Source organism: Carica papaya, chromosome 4 (genome assembly GCF_054855325.1).
Source record: "Carica papaya isolate Zhongbai chromosome 4, ASM5485532v1, whole genome shotgun sequence".
Lineage (NCBI taxonomy): Eukaryota > Viridiplantae > Streptophyta > Magnoliopsida > Brassicales > Caricaceae > Carica > Carica papaya.
The window spans coordinates 25,411,161-25,423,324 of record NC_142312.1 but is presented as its reverse complement, the minus strand read 5'-3'; the positions used below and the strand labels follow the sequence as shown (position 1 = coordinate 25,423,324).

General features: G+C 33.7%; 2 protein-coding genes across 4 annotated transcripts; one reads left to right on the top strand and one right to left on the bottom strand.

The window, feature by feature from the left end:
• Positions 1 to 1,333: 1,333 nt before the first annotated feature.
• LOC148266482 (uncharacterized) lies at positions 1,334 to 2,054 on the bottom strand. The gene has a single exon (XM_088219136.1). It carries the CDS (start codon positions 1,894 to 1,896, stop codon positions 1,420 to 1,422), a length of 477 nt encoding a protein of 158 aa, XP_088075262.1. The 5' UTR covers positions 1,897 to 2,054; the 3' UTR covers positions 1,334 to 1,419.
• Positions 2,055 to 3,052: 998 nt separating this feature from the next.
• Positions 3,053 to 6,700, top strand: LOC110817802 (Tetratricopeptide repeat (TPR)-like superfamily protein). Of its 3 annotated transcripts, none has more exons than XR_015818587.1 (2): positions 3,053 to 5,975; positions 6,079 to 6,700. XR_015818587.1 is itself a non-coding variant. In XM_022046518.2 (2 exons), the coding sequence occupies exons 1-2, from the start codon at positions 3,678 to 3,680 to the stop codon at positions 5,835 to 5,837; spliced, it is 2,055 nt and encodes a 684-aa protein (XP_021902210.1). In that variant the 5' UTR covers positions 3,053 to 3,677; the 3' UTR covers positions 5,838 to 6,700. The 3 variants fall into 3 exon arrangements, 1 of the variants encoding a protein (XP_021902210.1); XR_015818586.1 differs by having other exon boundaries at positions 3,053 to 6,297; positions 6,563 to 6,700; XM_022046518.2 differs by having other exon boundaries at positions 3,053 to 4,664; positions 4,770 to 6,700.
• Positions 6,701 to 12,164: the final 5,464 nt, after the last annotated feature.

The following is a 12,164-nucleotide window of genomic DNA, read 5'->3' as shown; positions in this document are numbered from 1 at the left end:
CATTATTATATATATATATATATATATTTATTAGATTGATGTATGTTTTTTTATGAAAAAAAAGATAATGAATTTAAATGGAATTAAATTTTTACATTATTTTTAATTAAAAGTTATTTATTATATTATAAGAATTGATGTATAGATAGCATAGACATATACAGTGAAAACGCATATTGAAATGATTATATATAGTTGTCATCCTATCCCACTAATAATATCATGGTTATAAAATATACATTGTTGATATGATTTTTGAGGCTGACAGTTGTTGAATGTGCTTAATTATTACCCTAATGCTTTCTGAGGGAATACCAAATTATCTATTTATGTCATCGTGAATCTGATACATACATACATACATACATACATATATATATACAAGCATATCGCCATTATGCGTAATCTTGTTTTTTAAGACGGGATATAATCTTGTTTACTAATGTGCTTAATACATCAATTATGGAATAACTAAAGTTTATATTCATCCATTAATCAAAGGATTTGATTACCATTATTAGTTGGTGATACATTTCTAAATTAAGTTATCATTCTAAATATTGCAAGGAAAGCATTTGACTGGTCAAATTTATTATAAAATTATAATTTTTTAATTATTAATTAAGTCATACATAGATTATAATGCATTAAAAATAATATTTAAATAAAAATAAATACAAACACAATTAATAATTAAAAAATAACAATTGATTATCACAAAAATTATAATATTTTTAAATAAATTTATACATTTATTAATTAAATGATACATATAAATTAGTCATAACACAACAAAAATAATTTATAAATAAGAAAACAATTTGATTCACCTCTTATAAAGAATAAAATATATCAATTATTCAACTATTCAATCAAACAAAAATTAATACTACTACATAAATTATAATTATCATTATTATACATATATATATATGTATGCATATATTAAGAAATTCTCTGATTGATATTTCTAAGCAACATCACTAGAGTTTTATAAATATTTTAATTAATGGGAAAAGTTGTTAAAGCTTAAAGTAGAATTCCCTTAGCTTTCACAAATTTTTACAATTAAATTAAAAAAAAAAAAATTATCAAAGGGTATCTTCTAGTTAAAAAACTTAAATGCTTTGAGAGTGCACAACATTTTTTTTTTTTTTTTTTGGAAATTTGCCATATATATATAATTTAGATACATACACAATTACAAATTAAGTTAATTATTATTCCACTACAAGCAAAAACATATTTAAGCGACAAATAAAAATCTGTTACTTACCGATCAAAATTTGAAGACGAATTTAACCAGGGATTTGATTTATGCTAATCAGAAACGGAACCAAAAGTTGATATGCATATTTCCGAAATTGTTTTTAAATTACATATAACATTAGTTTTATGTTATATTAATTTAGATGTTAATTAAGATACATAAACAGATACATCATAATATGGTTCTTGGAGCTGCCACAAGTAACCATCCGTAATATCTTCCAAATTAGAAACTCCCTCCAAATTATAATTTACGCCCAGATCATATTTCACTTCCCCATCTTCATTATACCACCAACTTGTCATGATCATGTCATCATGATCAATATCCATGCAGAAATCCATATGATCATCATCATCAACTTGTGCAGAAACCTGGGACTGGAACCTCTCTAGGCTGCGATCATCATGATTATCTTCCTTGGTTGTGTGATGATGATGAGGACGTGTGATTATCTCAGCTTCTAATGATTTGATTAAACTCGTTAATCTCTCATCATTGATGCAGTCAACTTCATAGTGAGCTTCCTCCATTAATGAAATCAAAAGCTCCTGAGAAAACTCATCTGGTTTTTCTCTGATGATGTTCTCGTACTGATCTTTGTTGTAATTGATCAGACATGCCATTTTTGTATGATGATTCAAAAGGGAAATTAAGAAAGTGATTAATGAAGAGATTTTTGTGAGGATGAATGAATGTGATGGTGATGGTGATGGTGAGGATAAGTTGTAAGCCTTTAAATAGGCCAAGTTGAAGTACCCACCACTATGAGCCTTACTGTTTGAGCTTCTAAGTCATTGCCTGTCATGTTTAATCATGTCCTGCCATATGCCTTGATTAATGATAAAGACATCTTAACAAATTAGATTTAACAATATTCATATATATACTTATGTATATATTGTATGCAGTGTACGTCTTTGCCATTTCCTTTGCTATATTTTAAAGGGTCTTATTTTTTATATACAGTACAAGACACATGCATGGATACATTTAGATTATAATATGAACGCATGTAACTTAAATGATAATTAGTATATATATATAACTTATATACAAGGGATGTGCCATATAATTTGGATTCTAGACATATGCGGTGCTTATCTCTTGGGCCAAAGGAAACTTCCTTTCTGCTATAACATAATCCTCATATTGACTTGTCCCACGGCCATGTGGACACATATGTATAATGTTGGTTGTTAAAGAAAAGAATATATATATATATATATATATATATACATATACATATATATATATATATATAGAGAGAGAGAGAGAGAGAGAGAGAGATGAGATTTATTAAAATTAAAAAATAAAATGAATAAATTTAAGTGATTATTGGGAGATCAACATGGAAAATCTTGTTGTCAAATGGTCTGAAATCATAGTGTCATAACAATAGTGAGACATGACCAATTGGGTCATCATGGAGAGGTTGATGAAACTAAGATGTGTCAAGTCTCTAAGACCAAATATATAATTATTTTAACGATGCACGTATATATAGATGTGTTGAATATATGGAATGGATGTACATGGTTAACCCATGAGGCATGATGTTGATCCCCCAACCCACGCTTGGTTTGCACATGGTGTGCCGCCAATTAGGCGTGTTGGGGGTGGGCTCTCACACAGTCTATGCACGTACGTGTGGATAATAAACTCATATTTCTATAAACAAAGGAAAAAAAAACACACACACACAAAACAAAAAGCGGGACGGAATTAATGTTTGGTTAAACCAGCTCAAACAATATCAAAATGATAAAGTTGGGAGGTCATCATGGACGTGATAAATTCTTGTGAATTTGCATTTGAATGCAGTGAGTTTATTGCATCAAACGATCAGTATTAATACTGTGTTTTCTGCACACATGAGATTTCAATATTTTACTTCAAATTGAAAAATATGTTTTCATTTCGAGATCTAAATTTGAGTTTGAAAAATATTACTTATTACGATTATGTAAAAACTACTTGATATGTAAAGAATATACTTCAACTTGTGGTTGGTTTAAATTGTTGATTTCCCAATCCTAGCACTTGTAAACTTATTAACTCAAAAGAAATTTATACATCCAAAAATTATCAAAATATATATTTGTATGCTAACTGAAGTTAGAACATATAATAGTCACATTAAGAAAATCAGGTTACTATGTATCTAATAGTTTACGAGCACTATACTTTTTCCTAATTAAAATTTTTTATATCTGCACATAGAAGATAATTTGTAAATTCAAAAACAAAATTATAATGAAAAATTTTCATTCCACTCAAAAGACCCTACAAATTGAACTGTTCACAGCAATGTCCTAACATTCCGGCGAACGAGGGACACAGAAACTTGACTTCCTGTCGCTCAAATCGTCAACTCTTCATTCTTGATGTTGCTTGTTATCTGTCCATGGTGGTGAAACAAAAGTATACCCACGTATGCATATTCTTCTCTGATCTGCTTCGCTACTCAATATTTTCCTGTCAATACTCAAAACTATCTACTCACGTCCTCTCAAAACCCAACCGAAAAGACCACAAAGCAAGCAGCTTTCTTGTTTACTGCAATTCTCAGATTACTAAAAACGGAAGAAATGGCAATATTGAAGAAGCCGAGTCTATATTTAACCGAATGTCTTCTAGAAATACAATCTCTTGGACTGCTATGCTCACGGCGTATGCAGAAAATGGTAAAATTACGAAAGCAAGGAAACTGTTCGACGAAATGCCTGACAGAACAACTGCTTCTTATAATGCCATGATAACGGGATATATTAGAAACAACCGTAATGTGGATGAAGCTTATGGATTGTTTTGTGAGCTAATTGAGAAGAACCCGGTTTCTTTTGCGGCAATGATCACGGGTTTTGTTCAGGCAAAGATGTTTGATAAAGCGAAGGATTTGTATGCTGAAATGCCGGCTGATTGGCGGGACCCGGTTTGTTCCAATGCTTTGATAAGTGGATACTTGAAAATGGGAAGATTGGAAGATGCAGTTCGAGTTTTCGACCATATGGTGGAGAGAGATGTGGTTTCTTGGACCTCTATGGTTGATGGGTATTGCAAGATAGGAAGAATTGTTGATGCTAGTGGTTTGTTTAGGAGAATGCCGGAGAGAAATGTGGTTACTTGGACGGCGATGATAAATGGGTATTTTAAGGTGGGATTTTTTGAAAATGGGTTTGGCTTATTTCTTAGTATGAGACAGGAAGGATTAGTGCGTGTTAATTCTACTACCTTGACTGTAATGTTTGATGCTTGTGGCAATTTTGGCAGATTTCGCGAGGGGATTCAGGTGCATGCACTGGTTGTCCGCATGGGATATGAACAAGATTTATTTCTTCGGAATTCTATCATTACCATGTATTGCAGATTTGGTTGTACCAATGTGGCCAAGGTATTTTTTCAAATGATGTGCATCAGAGATGTTATTTCTTGGAATTCCTTGATTGCTGGTTATATCCAATGTCATGAAATTGAAGAAGCTTATGAACTTTTTCAGAAGATGCCCAGAAAAGATATAGTTTCTTGGACAACCATGATCACCGGATTCTCTAGATTAGGAAATGTTGACAGATGCATCGAGCTGTTTGGGATGATGCCTGAGAAAGATGATATTGCATGGACTGCTGTAATTTCTGGGCTTGTAAGCAATGAGGAGCAGGAGGTCGCATTTCACTGGTTCATTGAGATGCTTCGGAAGGCAGTTAGGCCAAATCCTGTTACTTTCAGCATTTTGCTCAGTGCTTCAGCTGGTTTGGCAACCTTAAGCCTTGGGCAACAGATCCAGGCTCAAGTATTAAAGATAGATATGGAATTTGAAGTGTCCATTCAGAATTCACTTGTCTCATTGTATTCAAAGTGTGGAAATGTGGATGACGCTTACCAGGTATTTACAAGTATTATTGAGCCCAATGTTGTTTCTTTTAACTCGATGATTTCTGGGTTTGCTCAAAATGGACTTGGGAAAGAAGCTCTCAACTTATTTGCAAAAATGGAGAATGAAGGGCAGGATCCCAACGAGGTAACATTTCTTGCTGTTCTATCGGCTTGTACTCATGTCGGATTAGTAGAGGTAGGATGGAAACAATTTAAATCAATGAAATCTTCATATGGCATAGAACCAGGGCCCGATCACTATGCATGCATGGTTGATCTCCTTGGTCGAGCTGGATTTCTGGATGAAGCAACTGATCTGATCTCTTCAATGCCTTTTAAATCTCATCCTGGGGTTTGGGGAGCCCTTCTTGGAGCTAGCAAGACTCATTTCCGTCTTGACCTTGCAGAGCTTGCAGCTCAGAAGCTTATGGAGTTGGAGCCTGATAGTGCAACCCCATATGTGGTCTTGTCCCACTTGTATTCTGTTGTTGGAAAAAAGAAGGATGGTGATCAACTAAGGAATGCAAAGAAATCCAGGGGCATAAGGAAGAGCCCGGGATGCAGTTGGATTGTTTTGAAGGACAAAGTTCATCTGTTTCTTGCAGGTGATCAATCTCATATGTATTTAGAAGAGACTAAACTTATACTGCAAACAATTGCAAATGAGCTAGAAGAAGAGCTGGATGTGTAATATTTGTAAGTTTCTTGATAAAAAGTCGCAGAAATCTCTCTGGTTGTGATAAGCTCAACCATCAGGATTCAAACTGGAAGAATTTTCTTCCAAAGTTTTGCGATCATAATTTCATGCTTGACCATACACGAAATACAGGTATCACGAGAGAAGGCCATTAGCACCTTTACTTGGATGAGAGGAGAATGCTTGCTTTTCCTGCAATTTTGGACCTTACGAAAACTTCTGATTTGATGTACAGATTAGTAGGGAGACAAACTGGGAAAAGAGTATTTTTCGTCCTTGCTGAAGCATTTATGTGTAGTGGGTGGAGCTCACTTCCTAAATCTGCCTTTCTTTTCTTCTCTTTACTGCTAGAGTCAACACTTGCTCTACCAGTGATTCCAGCTCCGTATCTCCACTATTAAAATTGTCAAAATTGCTTCCTCCGTCACGGATTTGCAAGCAGCACTAGCTAGAGGTAGTAAATCCACCAAGCTTACCTATTTACCATGTTTTTCAGCATTTTCCCACATGTTTTCCTCAATCAACTACATATGTTATTCGATGAAGAAAAGTGGTAGATATCCGTTAACAATCGTGAGATAGCAAGCGGTCCTAGATGCTTTTATCATTGAAGTAAATGTGAATCTTTATGGTATTCACGTATGAGAAGTATAAAGATATCTTTTGTGAAATATGGAAAACTTTATGATGATTTGGATACAATGTTGCTGTTTTCTCAGGTTCAGGCAGGCACCACAATAGAAGCGCCCTTGGATTTCAGCTATTGAATCAATTTGGTCCTTGTCTTTTTCCTTTTTATATATTTGTATACACATTAAAACATATATCTATATATAAGATCATATATTTATTGTCTCCTCAAAGTTGTCCCTCATACTTTCAATTGAATCAACTTATGCCTTGTAATAACATTGTTTATTTTCAACTGTTATTAGTTCGAAGGCAAAGCAAAATAAAAAATACAAAGAGGAACACGGAGATGAGCGACATGAAGTACATAATATAGTAATATACAGACATTATACATATATATAGATAGATATATGCATGTGGCGGAGAACTTGGCCAAGTCATGCATTAGCTCTCCACCTCAGTCTGCACATCCTCCTCCGCAACCTCCACAACCTCCGCAGCCACCACAACCGCCACCACCTCTTCCATGTTCTTCATTACCACCGCCTGTACCACTGTTACCCCCATCCTTAGTAGCTTTAGGAGCTGGTGTTTCTGTTTGAGCTCCAGCTTCAGACAATATAATAATCCCACCATCTCTACTACCACTCTGCTTATTACTGCCTTGTTTAGTCTCGCCAATTTCAAGGTCACGAGTAACATAACTTTGTTTCAACACCACTGTTCGAATCGTTTTTGGTTGATTTTGCTTCCCTTTACGGCTGCCTCTTATGCACTTGCAGAGGCAACATAAGATGACAATGGCTGCAGCCACAGACCCACAGACTATAAGGACAATTGCATATGCTTTCATTGTGTTTATATATTACATATATATGTAAGTATATATATTGTTTTTTCTTGAAGCTCCTCAGAGCTGAATTCCCCTGGTGCTGCCCCTTCTCTATTTATTATATGTATGTACGTTGATTTCGTAAATTATATATTCTGTGAAAAATAAATATTTTGTAAGTTCACAGGTTATTTTCCGTAGACTTATGGGAAACATGAAGAAAGTTTCCATGTTTAGTTGACTTTGAATCTGCACAAGGAATTTTTCCGTTGCATCATTATTTCTTATCTCTTGTGAGACGAGCCATTTTCATTAACAATATTATAATATGTTTATACGTATATATATAAAGATATATATATTTGAAGTATATATTATCCAACCATTAAGAACTATAAACCTTTATCATTCTTGGTATATAGGTTATATTTAAATTTTTTTAAAAAATAAAGTTTATATACATATACATATAATTTAAAATATAAATTATCAAATGATTCAAGAATTACAAACATTTATCACCTTCCGTATATGGGTTGCGATTAAAATTAAAAAAGAAAAACCTTATAGACATATACATATACAAATTTGAAGTATAAATTATCCAGTCATTTAAGAATTAAAAATTTTTATCACTCTCCATATATGGGCTAGGATTAAATTAAAAAAAAAACCCAGAACTTTACAGAGATATGCATATATAAAATTGAAGTATAAATTATCCAATCTTCAAAAATTTAAAATTTTATCACTATCCATATCCAGGTTAGATCAAACTTTTTTTTTTAAAAATGAACTTTATATACATATACATATGTATATTTGAAGTATAGATTGTCACGTTCCGACACTCGATATGAGGCGTAATTTATATTCAAGTCATTTCATGCAGTGAACCCATGAAATATATACATACATTAATAAAAAAAAATATAATATAAGGTAACATCTCATGTGATATGTACAGTAACTATATATACAAAACATGATATCAGAATTTATAGTATAACAGAACAAACTAAAACTTTTCGAATATACACAAAATATACAAAAACGAGAACCATTTTATAGGTTCTACTCGTTTCGCAACAATGCTGGTTCTTCATTCTTTTCTGAAAAATATCATAATGAAATTTAATGAACTTCACCAACTCAATAAGTATTCTCGTTCTTTCAATCCAGATAAAATTTCATGCAAAATACACAGTAAGAAACAAAAGTAATAAAAATATTTTAGTACAAGTTTATGTTCTTATTTTTACTATTTCATATGTTCTTGATCGATCTGATGAATTCTCTCGAATATCATATACAAATATCAAATGTATATTCTCATACTCTCGAAAGTTATAAATATACTTGAATATCAATTGTCATTTCGAAATATAATCATACACACAAAATATCATAGATACACTCGAATATCGTTCATAATCTCGAAACATAATCACACACATACAAAAGGTTACAGATACACTCGAACGATCATTTTTATGATTTCATCACGCGATGCTGTTTATGTCATCATCGAGAAAATGAAAAATAGATCCCTCTATCGTATAGATAGTACACACACAAATCACACAATGGCCACAACAGGTACGTTTACTAGGTGGCCCATACTCACATGAATGTTTATCCACGTCTAGATTAGGTTTCAAACTCTATCCATGTACAGTTTCACCATGTCCGCTAAACATCAGCCACACACACACACCCCTCCTCGATTCAGACTAAACGAGAAGGTATTCAAGGCCCTTACCCTATTCACTCCTACTCTCTCATTCCAAAATTCTTAGTTTGTTTAAATAATCATTTCTTAACCTCAATTATTTTTTTTCCTTTCTGTTTTTACATTTTTTTTTCCTTTCTGTTTTTACATTTTTATTTCATTTCTTTTTCTTTTTCAATTTTTCCTTAATTGGGACTTTTTCCTTTCAATTTCATATTTCACCAGTCCAAATAACTCTTAGTCCGTTGGATATATTTTTTGGTTTTGTCTCCGCATAGGGTTTCAATTGTCTAGGTTTACTAATCATAATTTGTGTTCTGGTTTTTCATCAAAATTGGGCCAATGTCCCTTCAAATTTCAAAATTCATAATTTTTATAAAATGAATGCACTTCTCAAAATTTAACCCGGTTAAAATTTAGAAATACTTACTCCCTCACACATCTTTCTGGATTTGTCTGAATGTTCAAATCTTTCTATACACACGATATAATTAATTAAAATAGTTTGAAATATTAAAAATTAATTTAATTAAATTATAGGTTCCAACAATTACCCAACAAAATACCCAAATCTATCGGGATCCGTACCCGAAAAACCTTTTGGCTCTCCATTTGGCGAATCAGATTCTCGTTTTTTGAGAAAGATTTTTCAACTTCTCAGACAGCAAACCAAATTTCTGTTTTCCAAGGAAGACTTTTCAGCTTCTCAGCCGACAAATCAAAACCCAAAATGGTGGATCGAGTTCCCATGCTTGGGGAAGATCCTCGACTTCCCAAATGGGTCAGCTTTCCCCATTCTTAAGGAAGCCTCCTCAATTCTCGCATGGGTGGGTGGCCTTGCCAAGTTCGCGTGGCCAGCCCGATACTAGCCCCGCCACACTGACGCTCAACCACAACCAAAGCACAAAAACAGAACGGGTTTACCTTTTGGCGTGGGCGATTTGGCCTCGACTTGGCTCCTGGTCACCTCCTCTCGGCCACCTCGGGCTCCCTTGTGTGTTTGCTATTGGAATGGTAATTTTTACGCCTAAAATATCGATCAGTGCAAAATAAAAATAGGTTGAAAGAAAAATAGGAGAAGAAAGACGAAAAGGAAAAACTTTTACCTCGCTTACCTCGGTCTCCGCCGTCACATAGCGTCTCGGCCATTCCCTCTTCCTCTTTCTTCCTTTCGATTCGGCTTCCACACTCTCCCACCTCCCTCTCTCTTTTTTAGCTACTCTTCAAAATGAAAAGAAAACCCTAATCTCTTTCCTTTTTATACCCGTTCCCTCAACCGTTGGATCTTTATGACTCGATCTAGGCATTCTATTTTTTTTAAATCTCTTCCATCTGATCTCCCCAAGCGGTTCGATCTGGGTTGTCCATTTTCCTAATTTCCTTTATCCCTTTCTGCTTCTTCTTATTTATGTTTTTACCCTCTTTTTTCTTACCCACTTTGATTTAAGTCCCTGAATTTACTTAAAAGTCCTAATTTTTGAAAATGTCTTTCATTTACACCAAAACTCCAAATTTGTTATTTACATTTTTTTCTTTTAAGTGGATATTACAATTCTTCCCTCCTTATAAAAATTTGGTCCTCCAAATTTAATATGTCTCTACAGTAGGTGAGGAAATCAAACTCATATCAAATCTTCAGTCTCCCAAGTACATTCCACTGGTAAATGATGTCGCCAGAGTACCTTAACCATTAGAATAGTCTTATTCCTCAATATCCGTTCTTATTTGTTCAATATTTTTATGGGTATTTCCTGATAGGACATATTTTTTTCAATAGAAATCTACTCATACTGAATTATATGTGATAGATCAGGCTAGTATTTATGTAACATGCACACATAAAATACATTATGAACGTTAGCCAACTCTGATGGTAATGTCAATCGGTAAGCAGTAGATCCAATTCTCTCCAGTATTTCGCATGGTCTAATGAAGCGAGTGCTCAATTTGTCTTTCTTCCCAAATCTCATAAGGCCCTTCATTGGTGACACTTTTAAGAACACATGATCCTCTGTTTCAATTTTCAAACTCCTTCTACGATTATCTGCATAACTTTTCTGTCTACTTTAGGCAGTTTAAAGATTTTTCTTAATTAGGACAATCTTGGAGGTAGTTTCTTCAATTAATTTGGGTCTAATTAATTTTCTGCTCTCAATTTCTTCCCAACACATAGGAGATCGATAGGATCTACCATAAAGTGCTTCATATGTAGCTGCACTAATACTGGACTGATAGCTATTGTTATAGGCGAATTCAATCAATGGTAGATGGTCGTCCCAATTTCCACCCATATCTAGTGCACAAGCCTTAAGCATATCTTCTAATGTCTAGATGGTTCTCTCCATTTGGATATTCGTTTGTGGGTGAAATGTTGTGCTGAATTATAAAGTGGTGCCTAAGGCCTGTTGAAAACTTGTCTAAAACCTAGAAGTAAAACGAACATCTCAATCTGAAACTACTGATACCGAATTTTATGAAGTCTAATAACTTCCTTAATATATAATCTTACAAGTTTATCTGGAGGATCTGTAGCTTTTATTGGTAGGAAATGGGCTAACTTCGTTAATTGATCCACTATCACCCAAATAGTATCATGGTTCAATCAAGTCATAGGCAAACCCATCACAAAGTCCATAGTGATGTGTTTCCACTTCCACTCTCGAATTGGTAGAGGTCGAAGTAATCCCCCTAACTTTTGGTGTTTGGCTCTAATCCGCTGATATGTGAGACATTTACCAACAAATTCGAAGATATCTTTCTTCATCTGAATTCACAAATATTGAGGTCGTAAACTTCGATACATTTTGGTGATGTCTGGGTGTATACTAAACCTAAAATTATATACTTCCACTAATCTTCAAGTTAGGGTCATTCAAAACGCATAATCTTCATCTGAATCAAAGTAAACCATCATCGTGAACTCTGAAGTTAGACCTTAAACCTTGTTCAGTTTCTTTCTTCAAGGTTCCTATAGTAGTGTCAGTTTCTTGAGCATCTTTAATTTTCTGAATTAATACTGGCTCGATTCTCAAGCTGGCTATATACATTCCCCATTTGTGAATATATCATTGTAATTCTTGTAAGGTCTCTAGAGTTTTGCATCCAAAAGCTACTAGTTTTGCAA

Coding starts and splice junctions, on each gene's coding strand:
- LOC148266482 (XM_088219136.1), bottom strand. CDS start 1,896: ATGGCATGTCTGATCAATTACAACAAAGATCAGTACGAGAACATCATC.
- LOC110817802 (XM_022046518.2), top strand. CDS start 3,678: ATGGTGGTGAAACAAAAGTATACCCACGTATGCATATTCTTCTCTGAT. Junction 4,665..4,769: donor GTTGTACCAATGTGGCCAAG/GTATTTTTTCAA, acceptor GAACTTTTTCAG/AAGATGCCCAGAAAAGATAT.